This window comes from Saimiri boliviensis, chromosome 14, assembly GCF_048565385.1.
Source record: "Saimiri boliviensis isolate mSaiBol1 chromosome 14, mSaiBol1.pri, whole genome shotgun sequence".
Taxonomy (NCBI): domain Eukaryota; kingdom Metazoa; phylum Chordata; class Mammalia; order Primates; family Cebidae; genus Saimiri; species Saimiri boliviensis.
The window spans coordinates 7600894-7624712 of record NC_133462.1 but is presented as its reverse complement, the minus strand read 5'-3'; the positions used below and the strand labels follow the sequence as shown (position 1 = coordinate 7624712).

The window sequence follows — 23819 nt, the reverse complement described above, 5'->3', positions numbered from 1 at the left end:
GAGATTCTGGGTAATATAGTGGGTAGGCTCTCGCGATAGGTTCCTGGCGCCGCGCTCTCGCGGTGCTCGCCCCTTGTGATGGCGTCATACGCGGTGCGCAGACGCAGCGTGACGTCACAGAAGGGAAACAGGGACCAGAGACGCCAGGAGGCGGAGGGGCGGGCAGCTGTGGTCTTTACTGAGTCAGAAGGGAGATCCTGGGGAAGTGGGGCAGGGCAGGAGTGGGATGGTGGTGGTGGGAGGCCAGTCAGATGATCTCGCCTCGGGAGGGAGAAGGCTTCTCAGCAGAGATGGATCCCCGGCCTGGAGGGGAGCTGGCAGCAGGCTGCGGGGAGAGAGGGGAGATGAGACAGACACCTGGGGGAGGCAGTGGCGAGAGGAAGGGACAGGCCAGGGCGGCGGTGGACGAAGACCCCCGAGAAAGCAGGACAGAGCCCTGGGGGTGGACAGAGACACATACACACAAGAGTCCCGGACAGAGGCGGGCACAGAGAACTCACGGACAGAGATGGAAACATCTACAGTGCCAGGATTCAAAGTTGCGGAGAGAGGAGGTTAAGGAAATAAAGGTCAGAAGCAAAGGTCAACAGGGACAGAACCAGAACTGCAGGACTAGCCAGAGCCTGGGACCCCACGCTCTGCAGACACAGGAGCCCAGGGCCAGGGGAGCGGGGCCTGGCCGCACCCAGGAGGCTCCGCCAGAAGGCCGTGACGGTGGCAGAGCCGGTGACCGCGCCTGGCTCTGCAGGGTTCTCTCTGCGGGTGTGCACAGCAAAGCTTCGGCCCGTGGGGCCTGGGGGTCCACTCAGCTCCACATCCACCACGTGCATGTCCGTGAGGCTGGGGCAAGCAGGGCGGTCAGTCTGGTTACCCTGGACTTGGCCCAACCCCCTGCTCAGCTCTGCTCACCTGAGATCAGCCACAAGCACCCCAATCACCCCATCGAAGCCCAGGCTGGGGGCAGCCAGGGCAGCGGCCGCCATGGTGTTGGAGTTTCGGGGGGCAAAGGGACAGAGCCCACGGACAGGGCCTTCGTAGAGCACAGTGCGACACCCGGTGCTGTGGGCTTCAGCCAGGGGTCCCTCCAGCCGGAAGCCATCAGGGTGTGTGGCCATGGTGACACGCAGGCTCTGGAAGCAAGAGCCCGGGTCAGGGGGAGTAGGGTCTTTGCAGGCCCCCTCCAGTTCCTCGGGAGCCCAGCAGACCCGCACCTGGAGGCCCCCAGCTGCATCCAATCTCTTGATGTCCTCAGTGCCCCACAGAGCCCCTCGGGCCACAAACACGGCATGGTTCCAGTGGTTCGAGGCCTCCAAGAGCTGCCGCTCTGTGGTCTGGTCACCTAGGGCTGATGGGGACCCCACCTGGGGTGCACGAAAGAGGGAGGGTTGAGGTCAGAGAAGGATTTCTACTTTAGGGTAGGGTAAGACTAAGACGCAAGGGGGAGGGCTCTGCGTGAATGGTTGGGGCGGGGCTTACCAGGAGATTGGCATGGCGCAGGATTTGTGCCCCAGATTCATGGATTATTTTGGGATGGGCCACTTCCACAACCAGATCAGGGTGCCTGGGAGAGGGGAAAGAGGGCAGAGGGTCTTGGAGAGGTATTAGGCCTCTTCTCCCCAAGATTCTCTCTTAGTCTACTGAGGGCTGCCCTCTTCTCCCTGGCCTGGGAGGCAAAATGCGATGAATGGGCTCATCCTGTTTCACATTTGCATGAACCAAGGCTCAGAGGGTCAGGGAGTCCCTGAGATCAATCACACAACGGCTGAGGGGGCCAGGACAGGAGCTTCAGGGAGCTCCACTCTCCCATGGCACGGTCACTGACCTTTCCCCAAGGGCAGCAAGGTTCTGGAGCTGCAGGGAAGGGGGCACGCTCCCTGCCATTCGTCCTGGGTCACGATTCCAGACGAAAACAAGTTCTAAGCCAAGTTCTGGTCCCAGAGCCAACAGGCGGGAGACAAGGGACCGTCCTGGGAAGAGGGAAAGCAGAGGACTAGAGACCCAGAGAGAAGGGGACAGAGGCCCAGAGAGAGGGGCACAGAGGCCCAGAGAGAAAGGAATGGGGGACAGAGACCCGGCGGCGGGGGGGAACAGACCCAGAGAGAGGGGGACAGACCCAGAGAGAGGGCGACAGATACCCAGAGAGGAGGGGACAGAGACTTAGAGTGAGAGGGAGACAGACCTAGTGAGAAGGGGACAGAGACCCGGAGGGAGAGGAGGGGAGGAAAGAGACCCAGAGAGAGAGAGAGAGAGAGGAAGTGGGGACAGATACCCCGAGAGAGAGAGAGAGAGAAAGAGAGAGAGAGAGAGAGAGAGAGAGAGAAGGTGGGAACAGAGACTCAGAGATCGGGGAGATAGAGACGGAGGCAGGGGCAGAAACCCAGTGGGGTAGACAGAGGGCCAGAGAGAAGGGGACAGATGGAGAAGACAGAGACCCAGGGTGGGGTGCGGTGGGCAGACCCAGAGACACATCCAGGGGAGGACAGAGACAGAAGTTGTGTTTGTGGAGGGCAGAGAGCCTTGGGGGCTTTAGAAAGCGGCCTGGGAAAGGAGGCCCAAGATGGTCAGAGACTCACCGAGGCGGCCGTAGCCCACCACGCCCACCCTCCGTGGTCCCCTGTCGGCCATGGCCCTGAGTGTGGTGGTCTGTGGCCTGGGCTCCCTGGACTGCTCGCTGCCCACTGCATGAGGCTGGGAAGCTGCTGCTCTTTGGACATTTGACCCTTGAGCCTCTGGGCTCAGCCTTCTCCCTTCCCCGCAGACCCAGGGTGGGGGTGTGGGTCGGCTGGAGTGGAGGCAGGAGAACCCTTCCCTGCTCTCTGACCCCTTTCCCAGACCTGGCGCGGTGAGCATGGTGACCGGGGGTTCTGGGAGCCCTGCATGCCCCTTTCCCCGAAGCACACCCTCCTTGCTCTCTGCTGGTGTGGAAAATTTCCTCTGCAGTCCCCTGCCCCCATCTCTGGCTGGCCAGGTTGTCATGGAAACTGCATCTTGCTTTGGGTGGGGAGAAGAGATGGTGACAGGGATCTGGGCTCTGTCTGTCCCTTTGCGCTCAGCTCCGCTCCTCGTCCTCAAGCAGCCAAGGTCTGAGGGAAGCTTCAGCCTGGCCGTGCCCCCAGCTCTTCCGGAGGCAGTGGGAGCCCTGGTTGCGGCTTCTCCTCGGTGCCCTTGCCTCAGCGGGCCCAACCTCCTTAGCCCTGCAGCACGGGTCCCCTTACCAAAGCCTCCACCCCCGTCCACAGCCTCCCTCAGATCTGATCATCCTTCAGTTCACCTTGACTTGCCACCTTTCACTCTGTCCCCCATCGTGCCACCAGCTGCCTTCCATGTGACATTCTCACTCCCACGTCCATCCCTCCCGCTCTCCAGCTCACATCAGCCCAGGAGAAGCCTGTGAGGCCTGGGGAGGCCAAGCGCCCCCACCGTGAGCCCCAGCCACTGTGCCTCGAGGGTGCCTGGCATCGGAAATGGCGCAGGCTGCGGCAGTGCAGGCTCCCTGCCCCCAGCCACCACCTGGTACCCGCTGCAGTGTTTCCATAGCAACCAGGATTGGCGCTGGAAGGAGGCTGGAGAGAAAGAGAGCGTGAAAGGGAGCATGGGGTGGGGGGTGGGCACTGGGTGGCGAGAGCCCCAAGCTGACAGGCGGAGAGAGGAGACAGGCGCAGACAGAGAGGACCCGGGACCCCGACATGGCGCCCAGAGGCTGCCGCTGCTGATAAGGGAGGAATTGGCTTTCAGAGCCAGGAGCCCCGGGTGTGGGGAGATAAGATGCCCAGGTGTAGAAAGCCAGAAGAGGGCAGGGGCCGGGGGGGCCTCATGCGTGGAGGTCTCTGCCATCCCCACCTTCTGACTCCTTCTGGGGCCTGAGTGTCCCACAGTGCCCACAGCTGCCATGTACAGGGTACAGGCTGGGCCCCCGTGAGGGGAGAAGGGGGCTGAGCTCGGGGCTGTGTGTTCCCAAGACCCCCTCAGCGTGGGAAGGCACTGGAAGGCCCAGTATGGCTCTGGCACTCCCGCTGCCTCCCCCAGCGGTGTGAGATGGCAACTCTGGCGAGCCCCAGCCTCCACCCCCACAGAGACATCATCACCCTGTCCCCCCACCCACCCAATAGCTGCCCACTGTGCCGGCCGCCGCCCAACTCCACCCACTGTTTGCTCCCTGCTCTCTGAGGGCTCTGTCCCTTACTTTCTGGGCGGCACTGTGGTGTCCCTGCCTTCTCAAGGCCCACCCCCCATCCGTCCCTCCATCCTCCCACTGAACAAGCCAGAAATACAGCTCCTGTGCCCCAGAGGCCGCAGCCCCAGCCTCCCTCTCCCCCCACGCCACTCAGCCTCCCTCCCCTTCATCACCCCCTCCTCCAGAGCAGCCCTGAGGGGGTCTGCAGTGGAGACACATGCTTTGGATTAGGCCCTGTCATGAGCTGAACTGTCACCCCAAAAGGGAAGCGCAGAAATCCTGACCTCAGAACAGGACCTTATTTGGCAATTTGAGTTTTTGCCAGGGATGGAGCGGAGGTTATACTGGAGGTGGAGGTGCCTGGTCCAGTCTGATCTCTGTCCTTGTAGAAGGGGAAGTTAGGCAGGCCGTGGTGGCTCACGCCTGTAATCCCAGCACTTTGGGAGGCCAAGGCAAGTGGATCACTTGAGGTCAGGAGTTCGAGACCAGCCTGGCCAACATGGCGAAACCCTGTCTCTACTAAAAATACAAAAATTAGCCAGGCATGGTTGGTGGGCACTTGTAATCCCAGCTACTTGGGAGGCTGAGGCAGAAGATTCACTTGAACCTGGGAGGCAGAAGTTGCAGTGACCAGAGATTGTATTGCTGCACTCCAGCCTGGGCCACAGAGCAAGAGTCTGTCTCAAAAAAAAAAAAAAAGAAAAAAAGAAAAAGAAAAAAAGAAAAAACGGGGAGTTGGACACAGACGCATACAGAGGGAAGAGTTGGAAGGCTGCAAGGACAGGCCTGGACAACTCGGGTGATGTGATCCAGCCACCAGCCGGGACAGCCTGGGGCCACCAGCAGCTGGCGAAGCAGGAAGCTCTCCCCGACCCCAACCAGAGGCCCGAAGGTTTCAGAGCGCGTGGCCCTCCTGGCCCCTCGAGCCCTTCCCGCCTCCAGGACTGAGGGACAGCAGATTCCTTTGTTCTAAGCCCCTGCCTTAGATTCGGCTGTCGTGTGGCAATGCTTCGGTGAGGGGAAGGAATCGGACCTTCCCTGGGGTCTCCAGGGTGAAGGCTAAGGGGCCTAAGCCCAGCAGCAGGTGCCCTGCGCCCGCCCTTCTGGCGGGTCTTCAGGGTGGTTCTCCAGCCTCTCCTCCGCCCCCACCCACATTCACTTTGTTTTCTCTCCTCCCTGCTTTCATGACCAAAAAAAATATTTTTTTACTTTTTCCATGTTTTTGTTTTTTTTTTTTTTTTTTTTTTTTTTTTAAAGTAATTACAGAGCAGGTAGTCGACGCAAACCTCCCTTCAGTATCAAAAGTGTCTGTGGGGCAAGTGGGGCTGGGGCGGGTGGAGGCTGCCACCCCCACCCCGCCGACGACAGGGACTGCCGGCCAGGAGGGACGGGCCAGGGTGCAGGAGCTCTGGCGACACGTCCGTCTCTTCCGTTTCGAAGGGCGGAGGAGTGGGAGGGAGGGATGGGCGTCAAACTGCAAAAACTGAACCGTAAAAGGAGGGTGTCTGGGGCCGAGGGGAAAGGGCACCCCTGGAAAAATCTCCTCTCTCCCCTGGAAGGCGGCGGCTGGGAACAGTCGGGAGAGCCAGGAGGAAGTGAGGAGAACTCGGGCCACTTCTGGATCCCATGTCCCCTCCCGTCACCAGGGATCGGCGGGGGTGAGGTGAGGACCCCCGGAGACTCCGCTTCTGGAGCCCCACCCTGTCCTCACCGGGGGTCCGTGCCCCACATGGGGCCGGAAGCCACCTCTCCCCAATTCCCCGCGTGGTCCCAGAAGGTGGGCTGGGCTGTGGGAAGGAGGGGTCCCGGTGGGGCTGGGACCAGGGTGGGGGGCTCCGCGCCCCTCGCCCGTCCGGCCCCGCAGCCTCAGATCTGCGTCTCTTGCACGTTCTCCTTGGAGCCGCTCTTGAAGAGCAGAGGTTCGTGGATGGAGTTGAGGCCGGGCGGGCCCTTCCCCCCGCAGCCTCCGCCGCCGGGGTTGCCGCTGTAGTGCGCCTTGAAGGCGGCGGCCACATAGTGGTGGTGGTTGAGGTGGTCTCGCTCCAGGGCGGGCAGGGCCAGGTGGCTGTCCCCGCCCACGCCACCCCCACCGGCCACGGCGGCCGCGGCGGCCACGGACACAGCCGAGGCGGCGGGCAGCTCGTCCTCCACGTTGATGATCTCCACGGTGCGCGTGGGCCCGTGGTGCTTGTGGAGCTGGTGCTGCTTCCGCAGCTTGTAGAAGGCCACGAGCATCACCGCGGCCATGAATGTGATGGCCACGAAGCAGCCGATGATGATCTTGGTGGTCTTCATGACGTCGTCCAGGTCCTTGAGGGCGTTCTCCGTCACATCCGTGATGGGCACCGTGAACGCCTTCTCCGTGGGCCGCGAGGAGCGCGGGGCCGGTGCCGTGGTGGACGACGAGGCCGGGCCCGCCGCGTCCCCGGGCCGGCCCCCGCCCCAGACACCGTCCGTCGTGGGCCCCGGCGGTTCCTTCTCAGTCCCCCGCGGCTGCAGGGCCTCCTCTCCGGGCTGCGTCTCCAGGGTCTCCACGGTCACCGTGGTGAAGTAGGTGTAGCCGCCACTGCCCCCTCCGACACCACCACCGCCCCCAGGGCCGCCCCCGCCGGTGCCCCCGGCCGCCACGGGGTCCACGGCCGAGACGTTGAGCGTGGCCGAGGCGGTGGTGTTGCCGGCCGAGTTCGTCACCATGCACGTGTACTGGCCCGTGTCCTGCACGGTGACGTTGGTGAAGTTGAGCGTGCCGTCATGCAGGACGGAGATGCGCACGCGGTAGGAGCCGTGGGTCATGAGGGTGCCATTGGGCGTCAGCCAGTTGACGGAGGTCATGGAGGTGCCCGTGCGGCATTTGAGCTCGGCGGCCATGCCCTCGGTGACGTTGAGGTCCGTGGGCGGCTCCACGATGACCGGCGCGTAGCAGGTGAAGTGCGACTGGTCCAGCTCCCCGATGTAGCGGCCCTTGAGGCCCGCGGGCGCGTGGCAGCGCGCGCAGCACGTGGTGTTGCTGGGCACCGTCTCCTTGAGCCACCAGCTCAGCCAGAGCACATCGCAGTTGCAGTGCCAGGGGTTGTGGTTGAGGTGCACGCGCTCGAGGCGGTGCAGGGGCGTGAAGAGGTCGTGGGGCAGCGACATCAGGTTGTTGTGGGACAGGTTGAGCTCCTCCAGCGACTTGAGGTCGTCGAAGGCGTTGCGCTCGATGGTGGCCACCTGGGCGTGCATGAGCCACAGCTTGCGCAGGCTGGTGAGACCCTGGAAGGAGCCCGGGCGGATCAGGTCCAGCCGGTTGCCTGACAGCTCCAGCTCTTCCAGGCGCACCAGGGCCGTCAGGTTGGGGATGTCCTTGAGGTTGCACATGCCCAGGTTGAGGTAGCGCAGGTTGACCAGCCCCTCGAAGGCCGCCTCGGAGATGTACTCCAGCCGCTTGAGCTCGCCCAGGTCCAGGCGCCGCAGCGAGGGCACGCGGTTGAAGGCGTAAGAGGGGATGCTCTCGATGGGGTTGTTGCGCAGCCAGAGCTCCCGCAGCTTAGACAGGTACTCGAAGGCCTGCGTGGGCACCGTGGTCAGCCGGTTGTCAAACAGCTCCAGCGTGTTGAGGCTGGGCAGCCCGTTGAAGGCGCCCACCTCGATCTTGCGCACCAGGTTCTTGCTCAGCTGCAGAATCTCCAGGTGCCGCAGGTGCTTGAACGTGTCCGTCCGGATCACCTGGGGAGAGGGAGACAGGGATCAGTCACGGAGATACTGATGGGACAGTGGGGGGAGCGCCAAGGTCCCTGGGCGCGGGCGGGGTCAGGTGGCTGGATCTCCCGTGCTGTGCTGCTGGGAGCAGGAGACCGTGTGACCACATTGCAACATGGTTTGATGAGTTTCCTATAAAGTGAAAGCTGGAGTCAAGGCTGGGCGCGGTGGCTCATGCCTGTGATCCCATCACTTTGGGAGGCCGAGGTAGGTGGATCACCTGAGGTCAGGAGTTCAATACCAGGCTGACCAATATGGTGAAACCCTCTCTCTACTAAAAACATAAAAATGAGCCAGGCGTGGTGGCGCGTGCCTGTAATCCCGGGAGCTACTCAGGAGGCGGAGGCTGTAGTTAACCGAGATAGTGTCGCTTTACTCCAGCCTGGGCAACAGAGCAAGACTCCATGTAAAAACAAACAAAAAAAAACTGGATTCAAGAATTTTGGGGGACTGGGCACAGGGGTGGCTCATGCCTGTAATCCCAGCACTTTGCAAGGCCGAGGTGAGTAGATCATAGGAGCCCAGGAAATCAAGATCAGCCTGGGTAACACAGCACAGATCTTATCTATACAAAAATAAAAATAAAAAAATTAGCCAGGTGCGGTGGCACATGCCTGCTGTCCCAGCTACTAGGGAGGCTGAGGTGGGAGGCCTGTGGGAGCCTGGAAAGTGAAGGCTGCAGTGAGCCCAGATCATGCCACTGCACTCCAGCCTGGTGGTCAACGAAGTAAAACTCTGTCTTAAAAAAAGAAAAAAATGGCCGGGCGCGGTGGCTCAAGCTTGTAATCCCAAGCGGTGAGCCGAGATCGAGCCATTGCACTCCAGCCTGGGTAACAAGAGCGAAACTCCGTCTCAGAAAAAAAAAAAAAAGAAAAAGAGATAGTCTCTTATAAAGCGAAAACCGAATTCAAGGCCAGGTGTGGTGTCTCATGCCTGTAATCCCAGCGCTTTGGGAGGCCAAGGCGGGTGGATTACGAGGTCAGGAATTTGAGACTGTTCTGGCCAACATGGTGAAACCCTGTCTCTACTAAAAATACAAAAATTAGCCCGGTGTGGTGGCATGCGCCTGTAGTCCAAGCTGCTTGGGAGGCTGAGGCAGGAGAATTGCTTGAACCGAAGAGGTGGAGGTTGCAGTGAGCCAAGATTGTGCCACTGCACTCCAGCCTGGGCAACAGAGCAAGACTCTCATCTCAAATAAATAAATAAATAAATAAATGAAAACTGAATTCAACAATTTTGGGGGGCCCAGTTGTGGTGGTTTACGCCTCTAACGCCAGCACTTTGTGAGGCCGAGGTGGGCGGATCATGAGGTCAGGAGTTGGAGACCATCCTGGCCAACATGGTGAAACCCCGTCTGTACTGAAAGTACAAAAATTAGCCGGCGTGGTGGTGTGCGCCTGTAGTCTCAGCTACTCAGGAGGCTGAGGCAGGAGAATCACTTGAGCCCGGGAGGAGGAGGTTGCAGTGAGCTGAGATTGTGACATTGCACTCCAGTCTGGGTGACAGAGTGAATCTCTGCCTCAAAAAAAAAAAAAAAAAAAAAGAAAGAAAGAAAAGAATTTTGGGGCCAGGCACGGTGGCTCATGTCTGTAATCCCAATACTTCGAGAGACCCAGGTGAGAGGATCACTTGAGCTCAGGAGCTTGGGGCCAGTCTGGGCAACATTGCGAGACCTTGTCCCTACAAAGAATAATTTAAAAAGAAATATAAAAACAATAATTTTGAGATTGAGGACGAAAAAAATCTTGAAAAAAAAAAGTTAAAACTGGAGTTGCTGTCCGACCCAGCTATTCCATTCCTGGATATTTCCTCAAGAGAAATGAAGGCAGATGTCCACGCAACAGCTTCTACGGGGGTGTTCCACAGCATTTTTTCCCTTGGAGACAGCCCAAATGCTCATGAGCAGGTGAATGGGCAAACACTGCCAGAGGTGGTCACGCGAGGGATGCTGCGCCTCAGCCACGAAAGGGACCTGGCTACTGATGACCCCCTGGATGAATCTCTTGGGGGTTGCTCTGAGCAAAGAAGCCGAACACAAAGGAGCCAGTGTCATGGATCTGTCCACACTGTGCTCTGGTGTTCTAAGTGGACATCTCTGAGTGTATGGGTGGGTGGGGTGTCTGGGGCAGACAGGGAAGGGCGTGAGAGAGCTTTCTGGGGTGACTGACGTGCTACATTGGGGTGGTGGTTACATGACAGAAAGTGACTGTCAGGACTCCCCTAACTACATTTAGAATGGGGATATTTCATTCCATGACAGTGATACATTGTTTTATTTTATGTTAGAGACAGAGTCCTGCTCTATAACCCAGGCTGGAGTTCAGTGGCTGTGATCTCACTTCGCTGCAACCTCTGCCTCCTGGGCTCCAGCTATTCTCCTGCCTCAGTCTTCCAAGAAGCTGGGATTACAGGTGCACGCCACCATGCCTGGCTAATTGTGTATTTTGTATTTTTTTTTTTTTTTTTTGATACAGAGTCTCACTCTGTCGCCCAGGCTGCAGTGCAATGGTGCAATCTCGGCTCACTGCAACCGCCACCTCCCGGCTTCAAGCAATTCTCCTGTCTCAGCCTCCCGAGTAGCTGGGACTACAAGTGCGAGCCACCACGACCAGCTAATTTTTGTATTTTTAGTAGAGACAGGGTTTCACCATGTTGATCAGGCTGGTCTTGAACCCCTGACCTTGTGATCCGCCTGCCTTGGCCTCCCAAAGTGCAGGGATTACAGGTGTGAACCATTGTGCCCAGCCAATTTTGTATTTTTAGTAGAGACAGGGTTTCCATGTTGGCCAGACTGGTCTTGAACTCCTGACCTGAAGTGATCTGCCTGCCTTGGCCTCCCAAAATGCTGGGATATTACAGGTGTGAGCCACTTCGCTGGCCACTGTAGTTTAAAAAAAAAAAAAAGGCTGGGCACAGTGGCTCACAGCTGTAATCCCAGCACTTTGGAAGCCTGAGATGGGAGGATCGCTTGAGCCCAGGAGTTGAAGACCAGCCTGGTCAACAAAGCAAGACCCCCATCACTACAAACAAATACAAAAATTAGCTCCATGTGGTGGTGTGCACCTGTGGTCCCAGCTGCTCAGGGGGCTGAGGTGAAGGATCGCTTGAGCCCAGGAGGTCAAGGCTGCAGTGAACTGTGATCGCACCACTGCACCAAAATAAATAGATAAAAAAATAAAAATACTAATACTAGCAACTAATGCCACTGAACACATCTTTGGTGCTGGACACTGTTCTAAGCGCTTTGTGGGTAATAACTCATTGAATCCTCCAAACTGCCCTGTGAGATAGGCACTATTAACCGACCTTATTAATACCTGCAATTCCAAAATTCATAAGGCGCTAACAACCAGATTCTTCCAAACTTTGATACCAAATCTCATTCAGCGGCAAAACCTGATTAGAACTCACGTGAAGCTATTTATTTATTTTGAGGTGGAGACTCACTCTGTTGCCCAGGCTGGAGTGCAGAGGCGTAATCTCGGCTCACTGCAACCTCTGCCTCCCAGGTTCAGGCGATTCTCCTGCCTCAACCTCCTGAGTAGCTGGGATTACAGGCACACATCACCATGTCTGGCTAATTTTTTGTATTTTTAGTAGAGACGGAGTTTCATCATGATGGCCAGGCTGGTCTTGAACTCCTGACCTCAGGTGATCCACCCACCTTGGCCTTCCAAAGTGCTGGGATTACTGGCGTGAGCCACCGCGCCCGACGTGAAACTAAAGCTTTTATTGATCCCACTCCTGACTATCCAAACATTTCACTCTAGAAATTCCCATGTTTCAAGACCACTAAAATGTTATAAAACCCACGCTGTTATTACGTTTCTAATATCAGAATGCCAAAACGCATCAGGCCTCAAGGGTTTCACACAAACAATTATGAATTAGGCCCAGGGAGGGACAGTGACTTGCCCAAGGTCACACAGACTTGGACAGTAGAGTTGGGATTGGATCCAGGCCCTCCGGTGCCAGAATCCTGGCTCTTGACCTGGGACGCGGGCTGCCAACCGTCAGGGCTGGGGCGAGGGTCCACAAGAGGGGCAGTGCTGGGCCAGGGCCTGGGAGGCAGGATCTCACGGAGTCCTCACTCCTGATCACCATAACGGGTGCACTGAGGCCCAGAAGGCCCCACAGCCATCGGATCACATTTATGAAGCCCTGACAGTGATGTGTGCTAGGGGGAACAGACGCTGGGGAATGCCGTGTTGCAGTAGGAAGAGTGGGAACGGAGAACCCCAGGCAGCATCCTGTGTCATCACAAAGAAGCTGAAGAGTCAGGTTTCAGAGTATATGCGTCAAAACAAAAAAGAGCGAGAGGCCAGGCACGGTGGCTTAGGCATAGTCATAAAATTATAGTAAGTTATGTTGGTGCTGTCCAATAGAAATAGAACATGAACCACAGGTGTGATTTGTTGTTGCTGTTTGGTTTGCTTTCAGATGGAGTCTTGCTGTGTCGCCCAGTCTGGTGTGCAGTGGTGCAATCTCGGCTCACTGCAATCTCCACCTTCTGAGCTCAAGGGATCCGCCTGCCTCAGCCACCTGAGTAGCTGGGACTCCAGGCCCATGCCAGCACACCTGGCTAACTTTTTTAGTTTAATTTTTTGTAGAGACAGGGTCTTCCTATGTTACCCAGGGATTCCAGGTGCGAGCCACCACACCCTGCCCACATGTGTAGTTTTAAATTTCCTAGAAGCCACATAAAAAAAAAAACTCAGCCAGATGCAATAGCTCATGCCTGTAATCCCAGCACTCTGGGAGGCTGAGGTGGGTGGTTCACGAGGTCAGGAGTTCAAGACCAGCCTGGCCAATATGGTGAAACCTCATCTCTACCAAAAATACAAAAAATTAGCTGGGCGTGGTGGAGAGCGCCTGTAATCCCAACTCACTGAGAGGCTGAGGCAGGAAAAATGCTTGAACCCAGGAGGTGGAGGTTTCAGTGAGCAGAGATCTCAGCACCGTACTTCAGCCTGGGTGACAGAATGAGCCTCCATATCAAAAAACAAACAAACCAAAAACCCAAGCAGGTGAAATCAACTCTACGACATTTATTGAACTTAGCATACCCAAAATGCTATCATTTGAACCTGCCCTCCTCTGGATGCCTCCAGGGCTCCCCAGTGCCTTTGGGAAGTTCAGCCTGCATTGGAAGCCCCACTGGTCATGCCTCCCCGACCCCTGCATGACCCTCACTCACAGCCCTCACTCAGAGCCACGATCAGTCCTTGGACCCTCTTGCCAGGCACTCCACCTTGGCACATGCTGTTCCCTATGCTCAGGACGCCCTTCCCTTTCTTCCATCTGGAAAGCTCCTGCTCACCCTCTCGAACCCAGCCCACAGCCTCCATTCATTCCTCCATTGCTTATTGATTGAAAGGAGATAAAGCAGGCCGGTGGACACACACGTGGAGAGGGGCTGTTGTCTGTGAAAGGACATCACAAGGTCAGCCTTGCTCTGAAGGCTGAGATGAGATTCACTCAGCTCAGGGATTGGGGACTGGCACCAGGAGGCGAGCACAGGGCACAGGGGATGACTCTCTGCAGGGCAGGGGTTGTTAGGTTCATTTCCTTTTTTTTTTTTTTTGAGACAGAGTTTCACTCTTGTCGCCCAGGCTGGAGTGCAATGACGCGATCTCGGCTCACCACAACCTCTGCCTTCCAGGTTCAAGCGATTCTCCTGCCTCAGCCACCTGAGTAGCTGGGATTACAGGCACGCGCCACCATGCCTGGCTAATTTTGTATTTTTAGTAGAGACGGGGTTTCTCCATGTTGGCCAGGCTGGTCTCCAACTCCTGACCTCAGCTGATCCACCTGCCTCAGCCTCCCACAGTGCTGATTACAGGCGTGAAAGGCTCACTTTTCAGAGGAGGAAGATGGCTGAGCGAGGCCACACGACAAGGAAGTGGCAGAGCCAGGGTTTGAACTCAGGCCTCGGCAGCCTCCACGCCCGCCTCCGGCCTGCAGCTCCCTGCACCTCTGCAGCACGGCAGGTGCCTGTTGACTCCCCCGGCAGCTCCGGAGGTGAGCATCACACGCCATTTCAGAGACAGGAGACCAGGGCTCAGTGAAGTCAAGTGACTCAGCAGGGTTGCCGGCCCCAGGAGGCGGGCAGCTAGGGCTCCAGCCACAGCATCTCTTTTCCAAGTCACCCTGATGCCTCTGGACAGAGGACCGAGATGACAGCGGATGGCCTGAGGCTGCAGGGTGCTCAGCATGAGGTGACCCAGCTGCAGAGGGAAGGGGGTGTAAAGGGAGATGAAGGGGCACTCCCAAAGGGAGGGGGTGGGGTCCCCTGCCAATCACTTTAATAATGCTCTTGAGAACGAAGTGGGATGGGGGCGTTGCTGCAAAGGGAAGCCTGGTTTTGTTGAAACGTGGCATAGGCCTGCTTTAAATAGGGAGTCTCTTTATTTTGAACAGAATTCATCTATTCTCTCTCCTCTTTTCTGCAGAATGCTTGCTGAGCAGCCTCGTGGGGGATGGTTGAGGCTTGGTTTGAATCCTGGCTTTGCTGCTGACCAGCTGTGTGGCCAAGGGCAAGTGTCCTAACCTCTCTGAGCCCATTTTCCTCACAGGTCCCATGGAGTTATTGTGGTGCTTGGACAAGACAGTGAGTGCTTGGGATGAGATAGCAAATGTGTGGGACACGGCGAGCATGAAATAATATATATATTTTCATTGTTAATTCAGCTGATAATGATCATTAACATTGGTCCTGGCTGGGTGCAGTGGCTCACGCCTGTAATCCCAGCACTTTGGGAGGCTGAGGTGGGCAGATCACCTGAGGTTGGGAATTTGAGACCAGCCTGACCAACATGGAGAAACCCCATCTCTGCTAAAATACAAACTTAGCTGGGCATGGTGGCACGTGCCTGTAATCCCAGCTACTCAGCAGGCTGAGGCAGGAGAATTGCTTGAACCCGGGAGGCGGAGGTTGCGGTGAGCTGAGATGGCACCATTGCACTCCAGCCTGGGCAACAAGAGCAAAACTCTGTCTCAAAAACCCCCAAAAAAACAAACAAAAAACACCAACATGTGTCTTGGCGTGGTGGCACACTTCTGTAGTCCCAGCTACTTGGGAGGCTGAGACAGGAGAATCCCTTGAACCCAGGAAGTGGAGGCTGCAGTGAGCCACGATTGCGCCACCGCACTCCAGCCTGGCTGACAGAGCGAGACTCTGTCCCCAAAATCAACACAACAAAAAACCCTTGGTCCTATCTCTGGGCTTCCAGTTTCTCCCTCTGCACTGGCAGTCAGAGTGACCTAAAATGTACTTTAGACCTTGCCACAGCCGGACACCCAGCCCGCCCACGGCTGTCACCCTCTACAAAGTGTCAGAGGCCCTTCAGAAGCTGCCCTGCTGCCCTCTCCTTGACTCCAGCCTCAGGAGGGAGTAGAGGCATGTATGGGGTTCCCTCTGCTTTCCACACTCTGTCCAGCCTCTCTGTCTCTGCACAGGCCCTGTCCCTTCTTTGTTCTCTGGAAAATTCCAATTGCCTTCCTGGGAAAAGCCCTATTTGGCCCCTGCTCCCTCACCAGTCACACACACTGTCTTATTAGATCTCTATCACAGTGACCATAATTTGGTTACACATATCTGTCTCCTTGAGTCGGTAGGAGTAGAGACTGTTGGGATGGTTTCTCCATTCCCATCACCCTACGCAAGGTCGAGTTCATGACAGACTCGGGCAAAGTCTGCTGAGTACACAGACTATAGTACATCAGACTCTTACCGGAGAAGACCCCGGTCATGCTGGTCCCTGTTGACCTGCGTACTTTTTGGCCTGGGTGATAATGCCAACGTTGTCAAAATCATGTTGACATCAGTATGACAGAACTTGGGAGCTGAAAAGCATTGATGTCCTGGTTCCAACCTATTCTGCTTTTCACCTTAATGTCCACATGTCTGAGATTGTTAAAGCTACATTACCTTTTGCAGCAGACAAAACAACTCTGTCTTGTGTGTGTGTGTGTGTGTGTGTGTGTGTGACAGTCTCACTGTCACCAGGCTGGAGTGCAGTGGTGCAATCTCGGCTCACTGCAACCTCTGCCTCCTGAGTTCAAGCGATTCTCCTGCCTCGGCCTCCTGAGTAGCTGGGACTACAGGTGCATGCCACCAGGCCCTGCTAATTTTTCTATTCTTAGTAGAGACTGGCTTCCACCATGTTGGCCAGGATGGTCTCGATCTCTTGACCTCGTGATCCACTTGGCTTGGCCTCCCAACATGCTGGTATTACAGGCGTGAGCCACCGCACCTGGCCTGAAATCTCTGTCTTTTAACTGCAAGTTTAGTTCATTTACGTTTATTGAAATTACTAATATATTTGGAATTCTTCCTATAATGTTATTTTGTGCTTTTTAATTGTCCTGATTTTTGTAGCCTATTCTTTCCCTTTCCTGTCTTCTTTGTATTGACTGAATTTCTTCTGATTCCATTTCTCCTCTCTACTGTTTTAGAATTTCTATATTTTCTCTTCATTTAGTGGTCACCCTTAAAGTTGAACATGCATACTTAAAGACCAAAGCCAGATAATTCTTCTCTTCTGCTCCCTAATAATAGAAAGCTGGTCCTATCTCTGACTCTAAAACAAAGAGACATCCTGGTCAGCTTCCCAATAAGGTAAAAAGGGGGTAATCATAATTTGTTAAGCACCGATTATTGCCAGAACTGTGCTCAATGCTCTGAGGTATGATCTCAGTTAATCTTTGTGGAAATTCTGTCACATGGGGGTTATCAAGCACATACCCCTGCTTCCCTCATATCTGTTGGTTTATAGCTGAGAAAATGAAGGTTCAGAGGAATAAAGTCACTTGTCCTCAGTCTCACAGGCTCCAACGCTGCAGAACCAAGACTCTGTGTCTGCTTCTCCTAAACACAGACATGGAAGTATCCACCACACCCACCCACCCGAAACTGAAAGAGCCGGGCTGTCTATGGGTTTCAGAATGCTTTTTGAGCGGCAGGGGCCATTCATTCTTACATGACCGTGTATTGATTTGCTCATTTAACAGGTATTTTTTGAGAGCAGCTGCATGTCCAGTGTAATACTGGGCTCTGGGGATCCTGCTGTGGATAAGACAGACACAGCCCTGTCTTGCTAGAACCTGGGCTCGTGGAGAAGAGAGACACCAAACATAAGAACTATGGAGGCTGGGCACGCCAGCTCATGCCTATAATCCCAGCACTTTGGGAGGCTGGGCGGACGGATCGCCTGAGGTCAGGAGTTTGAGACCAGCCTGGCCAACGTGGTGAAACCTCGTCTCTACTAAAAATACAAACATTAGCTGGGTGTGGTGGCACGCACCTGTAATCCCAGCTACTCCAGAGGCTGAGGCAGGAGAATTGCTTGAACCCGAGAGGCGGAGGTTGCAGTGAGCCAAGAACGCGCCACTGCACTCCAGCCTGGGAGACAGAGTGAGACTTCATCTCAAAAAAAAAAAAAAAAAAAAAAAAAAAAAAAAAAAAAAATTATGGAAACAATCATTTAACCAGCAATGGTGGAAACAGGTCACAGAGGCTGCCCTGGCTGCAGCAGGAGGCAGGCCTGGGGCACCTCCAAGGCCCGGTTTGAAACACCCGAGACGAGATCATCTCTGAAGTTGTGGGTGGCACCACCCTCATAGCCACCGACGCAGAGTGGGATGGGCAAGGTGAGAACTGGTTCTCAGAGCAGGTAAATCCCCCGTCCCTCACCCTGACATCTTTGGTCTCATGAAGATATTTTGTAATACGGTAGAGGATCTGGGTCTGGGGCCGCCTCTGACAGCCACCTAGCTGCACACACCTCCAAGTTCTCTTGCTCTCCAGCCCCTGTCTGCTGAGCCTGCCTCCACCCGGGCCGGGCTCTGGGCCAGGTCTCAAGGATGCGGACGTGAATCAGGCAAAGGGACGTGGTCCCATCAGTGGCCGCCTCCTCACCCCAACGGGGACTTTTATCCTGCAACCCGGCCTGTGGAGGGGACTTTTCACTTCAGCTGCGGTAGGTAAATATTGCCAAAGCTGAAAACAACCCCTCCGAGATCTGTTGGGGTTTTTAAGAAAATAAATTGTCAAGCAATTCCTTATTAAAAATGTAACCGTGGCCGGGCGCGGTGGCTCAAGCCTGTAATCCCAGCACTTTGGGAGGCCGAGGCGGGTGGGTCATGAGGTCAAGAGATCGAGACCATCCTGGTCAACATGGTGAAACCCCGTCTCTACTAAAAATACAAAAAATTAGCTGGGCATGGTGGCACATGCCTGTAATCCCAGCTACTAGGGAGGCTGAGGCAGGAGAATTGCCTGAACCCAGGAGGCGGAGGTTGCGGTGAGCCGAGATCGTGCCATTGCACTCCAGCCTGGGTAACAAGAGCGAAACCCCGTCTCAAAAAAAAAAAAAAAAAAAAATGTAACTGTGGTAAGAAAATGATCAACTGTTCATCCTAACACTAGAAATTGTTTTGATTTATTTTTTTCTTTCTCTCTTTCTTTTTTGAGATGGAGTTTCACTGTGGTTGCCCAGGCTGGAATGCAATGGCATGATCTCAACTCACTGCAACCTCTGCCTCCAGGGTTCAAGCAATTCTCATGCCTCAGCCACCTGAGTAGCTGGGATTACAGGCGTGTGCCACCACGCCTGGCTAATTTTGTATTTTTAGTCGGGGCAGGGTTTCTCCATGTTGGTCAGGCTGGTCTCAAACTCCCAACCTCAGGTAATCCACCTGCCTTAGCCTCCCAAAGTGTTGGGATTACAGGCATGAGCCACCTCGCCTGGCTGATTTATTTATTTATTTATTTAAAGACTAGATCTTGCTCTGTTGCCCAGGCTGGCGTGATCTCAACTCACTGCAGCCTCTGCCTCCTGGGTTCAAGTGATTCTTCCACCTCAGCCACCCAAGCAGCTGGGATTACAGGTGTGAACCACCACACCTGGCTAATTTTTATATTTTAGTAGAGACCGGGTTTTGCCCAGTTGGCCAGGCTGGTCTCAAACTCCTGACCTCAGGTTATCTGTCTGCCTCAGCTTCCCAAAGTGCTGGGATTACAAGTGTGAGCCACCGCACCCAGCCTTTTTTTATGTTTTGAATATAATGAGCCAATAACAAAAGTTTAGCAAGCTTACTGTTGTGTGTATGTTAATTTTTTTACACTCAGATTTTAAAAACTGTTACTTGTCACATCCACAGACTTTATGATGACTTCATATTTTTTCCTTGTCCCTGAGACAAGGGACTTGTGCCTTCCTCTCCAACAGGGACTTTAGGGAGCTCCCTGACGGCGTGGCTGGCAGCATTGCAAGGGCCATTGCAGGCTCCTGATTCTCACACTGACCCGGCTCAGGCCTAGGGTTCCCCGTCTCCCTCCTCCCATTCATCCTCCTGGGAGTGGCCTCCTGAGCCTGTGTGGGACCAGGCCCTGGCGTGGGTGCAAGGCCTGGCTGGGTGTGTACCCCACCACCTGCCCCTCCATCACCAGGAGCCCAGGGAAGCATTTGAACCTGGGTGTTAACAACAGGGTGATGAGAGCTATATCAGAGGGACGTGTGAGGCTAAGCGAGGCAGCACGACTTCGCCTAAGGCACCTGTGGGTCAGGTGCGAGAGTGGGGTTAAGCCAAGGCTCAGGCCGTGGTCCAGCACTGCTTCCTGGGCAGCATTCCCTGGCTTCCCCTCACTCCCGCCCCTCCTGCCTTATGCTCAGCGAAACCTCCGCCTCCCGGTTCAGGCGATTCTCCCGCCTCAGCCTCCCGAGCAGCTGGGATTACAGGCACGCACCACCATGCCCGGCTAATTTTGTATTTTTAGTAGAGATGAGATTTCTCCATGTTGGTCAGGCTGGTCTCGAACTCCCGACCTCAGGTGATCTGCCCGCCTCGGCCTCCCAAAGTGCTGAGATTACAGGCGTGACCCACCGTGCCTGGTGTCTGTGACTATTTAAAGGCAGGGCAAGTTTCTGGAAGGGTGTGAAGGAAAGGGCTGGGTAGAAGGTGGCCCTGAGCTTGGAGTAGCTGGGAGCGCCAGGCATACTCATCCTGATCTGAGATGGGGACAGGGTGGCTTTCAGAAAGGTGTCCCTTAGGAGGAGATGGCGTGGCGACTTTGGCTGGAATGTGGTGGCGGGGGTGTGGGGTTGCAGGCTACAGCTGGGAGGATAGGAAGAAGCTGGGGCTTCCGGATGAGCTGGGCTGGGCTGTGGGACTCAGTGGCAGTTCTGAAGCTGACTCACCAGGGTGCAGCACCGGAGATAGCTACAAATTAGGAAGCGTTAGGAATCGCGTTGAAAAAACCAAGTTCTTGCCGGGCGTGGTGGCTCAAGCCTGTAATCCCAGCACTTTGGGAGGCCGAGGTGGGCGGATCACGAGGTCAAGAGATCAAGACCATCTTGGCCAACATGGTGAAACCCCGTCTCTACTAACAATACAAAAATGAGCTGGGCATGGTGGGCTGGCGCCTGTAATCCCAGCTACTCAGGAGGCTGAGGCAGGAGGATCGCTTGAACCTGGGAGGCAGAAGTTGCAGTGAGCCGAGATGGTGCCACTGCACTCCAGCCTGGGTGACAGAGCAAGGGTCCATCTCAAAAAATTAAAAAAAAAAAAAAAGAAAAGAAAAGAAAAAGCGAGTTTGGTGGCCAGCATGCCTGGGCTGAGTCCCAGCTCCGTTACTAACCATGGGACTGGGACCATGTGCACGTGTCTTAACCCTGCCCTGCCTCAGTTTCCTCATCTGTGACATGAGAGGGATGGGACCTCTCAGGGGGCTGTTGTGAGGCTGAAGTTCGCTGACCACGGAAAGGGCTTGGAGCAGTGCTGGGGCCTGGTTGATCTTCTCCCACCGGCCCTCTCTGAGCTGTAGAAATAATTGGTCTATTTTCTAGATGAGGAGGCAGGCTCAGAGAGGTGACTCAAGGCCTTTGAGTCATTTGTGGAGGGGAGAACAAGGGCCTTGTGCCTCTCTGGGCCTCTCTGGCTGCTCGACAGAGACGTGGGACTGCTACTCCCACCCCCCTCGTCCCAGGCCTGTCCCGACGCTCCCGGGCCACGTGGCTTTGCAGGACGCCAAGCAATTCTACGTGTTCATCAATTTAACAGTTGCATTTTGGGAACCTATAGTTTGTGTGGAGTGTTGGGGCCAGCAGCGATCCAGACAGACAAGCACAATGACATCAACAAACTGGGGGCCGGGCACGGTGGCTCATGCCTGTAATCTCAGTACTGTGGGATGCTGACGCGGGCGGATCACCTGAGGTCAGGAGTTCGAGACCAGCCTGGACAACATGGTGAAACCCCATCTCTACCAAAAATACAAAAAAATTAGCCGGGTGTGGTGGCAGGCACCTATAATCCCAGCTACTCAGGGGGCTGAGGCAGGAGAATCGCTTGAACCCAGGAGGCGGACGTTGCCATGAGCCGAGATGGTGCCACTGCACTTCAGCCTGGGCGACGAGAGTGCAATTCTGTCTCAAAAAGCAAACAGACAAAACAAAATGGGGAGGCTGCGGGGACCAGTGGGGTACGACCAGACTCAGGGCGCAGAGAAGGCACCCCTGAGGTTGAGACATCCGTCCGCTCCTGAGGGATGACGCGGCCGTGATAATGGCCTTACTATGAAAGCTACCAGCACCGCCCAGCAGCTGACCCCACCCCAGGCCCTCTGCTGAATCCTCCTGCACGGCCGTCCCACCCGCCAGGGCCTGGGAGAGCCTGGCACATGCCGACCCTCAGTCTGTGCTTGCACAAGGAAAGATGCATCCAATTTCTCGGCAATTCTATGACAGAGGGGCTGCCGCTACCCTCATCTCACTGGTGACGAAACTGAGGCCCACACAGGTTCAATAATGTGCCCGAGGCCCCTCGGTCGGGAAGCGCAGGGCTGGGATCAGACCTCAACTGCCTCCCACAATCCCAGGCGCTGGCGCTAAGGAGGTGAAGAAGACAGTGGAAGGGCATTCCAGGGAGAGGGAACAGCACGTGTGAGAGCGCTGAGCAGGGAGGGTACCGGAGAAGCCACTGTGCTGCAGGAAGCAGGAGGCACCCAGCAGGAGGGCGGGCAGACCACGTCCTGAAGGATCTTAGCTCAGCTGCAGCAACAGGGACGAGATGCCAAGGAGGAGGAAGCTGAGAGGGGGACAAGGCTGGGTGCGGAGGCTCACGCTTGCAATCCCAGCCCTTGGAGGCTGAGGTGGGAGAACAGCTTGAGCTCAGTTCAAGACCAGCCTGAGTAACATAGCAAGACCCTGTTTCTACCAAAAATGTAAAGATTAGCCAGGCGTGATGGCACATGCCTGTAGTGCCAGCTACTTGGGAGGCTGAGGCAGGAGAATTGCTTGAGCCCGGAAGGTGTGGCTGCCATGAGCCAGGACTGCACCACTGCATCCCCGCCTGGACAACACAGCAAGATCCCACTTCTAAGAAATTAAAAATTAGGTCCTGCGCGGTGGCTCATGCCTGTAATCCCAGCACTTTGGGAGGCCAAAGGGGGCGGATCATGAGGTCAGTAGATTGGGACCATCCTGGCTAACACAGTGAAATCCCATTTCTACTAAAAATAACAAAAATTAGCTGGGTGTGGTGGCAGGTGCCTGTAGTCCCAGCTACTTGGGAGGCTGAGGCAGGAGAATTGCGTGAATCCGGGAAGCGGAGGTTGCAGTGAGCTAGGATCATGCCACTGCCCTCCAGCCTGGGTGACAGAGCCAGACTCGGTCTCAAAAAAAAAAAAAAAAAAAAAAAAAAAAAAAGGATGAGCTCTAGGCATTGGCACATGGTGCGTGCGGTCCTGTCCCTTCTTGAGCCAAATCTCAAAAAAAAAAAAAAAAAAAAAAAAAAAAAAAAAAAAAAAAGGCTCACGCTTGTAATCCCAGCACTTTGGGAGGCCAAGGCGGGTGGATCACGAGGTCATGAGATCAAGACCATCCTGGCCAACATGGTGAAACTCCATCTCTACTAAAATACAAAGTTAGCTGGGCATGGTGGCATGCGCCTGTAGTCCCAGCTACTCTGGAGGCTGAGGCAGGAGAATTGCTTGAACCCAGGAGGCGGAGGCTGCGGTGAGCCGAGATCGCACCACTGCACTCCAGCCTGGTGCCTGGCGACAGAGCAAGACTCTGTCTCAAAAATAAAAAAGGGGGGGTGGAAAAAAAGCAGCAGCAGATGTGTGGTCAGACCTGCCTCTGAGGCCACCACCAGGTACCAACTCCAGCTTCAGACCACAGCAGCACGGAGCTGCTCCGCCTCTCCCACCTCAGGACTTTCACCCACTGGCTAAGTGGAGAGACGCTCTGCCTGTCTCCTCTGGGACGAAAAGATTTTAAATCTAAAATCAAGCAGGGTAAGGGCCCCAAACTGGAAAGAATCCAAACGTCCATCAGTAGGAAATGGGTAAAACAAACTGTGCTGTCTTCATCCGACAGAATATTATACAATGACAGAAAAGGAGGGGAGAAGCCGAGGCTGCTCGGACCATGGACGTGACTCTCAGCAACATTGCAGAGTGAAAGAAGCCGCTCTAAGGGTGAGGCAGCGCACGGCTCCGACTGCACCAGTGCAAAACCGGCCCTTGCAGTCAGGAGTGGGAGCAGGCGCCTCTGGGGAAGGGGAAGGCTCCCCAGCTTCCATCTCCTGACCCGGGTGGTACTGACATGGTTGCTCTCTCTGACAATCTTTTTTCGCCGAACTCTTATAGACTGTGTTCTTTTTCATTTTTGTTTTTGAGATGGAGTCATGCTCTGTTACCCAGGCTGCAGTGCAGTGGCGCGATCTCGGCTCACTGCAACCTCCACTTCCCAGGTACAAGCAATTCTCCTGTCTCAGCCTCCCGAGTAGCTGGGATTACAGGTGTGCGCCACTATGCCCGGCTAATTTTTTTTTGTATTTTTAGTAGAGACGGGGTTTCATTAGGTTGTCCACGCTGGTCTCAAACTCCTGATCTCAGGTGATC

The 23819-nt window shown here is 55.4% G+C and overlaps 2 protein-coding genes across 3 annotated transcripts in view; both read right to left on the bottom strand.

Annotated features, from left to right (window-relative positions):
• Positions 1–156: 156 nt before the first annotated feature.
• ASPDH (aspartate dehydrogenase domain containing) lies at positions 157–2725 on the bottom strand. Its single transcript, XM_003940401.4, has 7 exons — positions 2574–2725; positions 1823–1967; positions 1477–1561; positions 1212–1361; positions 910–1130; positions 686–840; positions 157–325 (listed from the first exon to the last, which is right to left on the bottom strand). Exons 1-7 carry the CDS (start codon positions 2623–2625, stop codon positions 282–284), a joined length of 852 nt encoding a protein of 283 aa, XP_003940450.1. The 5' UTR covers positions 2626–2725; the 3' UTR covers positions 157–281.
• A 2668-nt stretch (positions 2726–5393) lies between these two features.
• The window catches only part of LRRC4B (leucine rich repeat containing 4B), a 48909-nt gene continuing 30483 nt past the window's right edge, over positions 5394–23819 (bottom strand). For both annotated transcript variants that reach the window (XM_039466244.2, XM_010351120.3), the window contains exon 3: positions 5394–7879. In XM_039466244.2, coding sequence (XP_039322178.1) covers positions 6041–7879 — 1839 coding nt within the window. In that variant the 3' untranslated portion in view covers positions 5394–6040. The remainder of the gene's footprint in view (positions 7880–23819) is intronic.

Excerpts from the sequence above, each read along its gene's own strand:
- ASPDH (XM_003940401.4), bottom strand. The coding sequence starts at position 2,625 with ATGGCCGACAGGGGACCACGGAGGGTGGGCGTGGTGGGCTACGGCCGC. Across the intron at positions 1,131-1,211 it reads ATGCAGCTGGGGGCCTCCAG|AGCCTGCGTGTCACCATGGC; the intron begins GTGCGGGTCTGC and ends TCTTGCTTCCAG. Across the intron at positions 841-909 it reads GTGCTTGTGGCTGATCTCAG|CCTCACGGACATGCACGTGG; the intron begins GTGAGCAGAGCT and ends TGCTTGCCCCAG.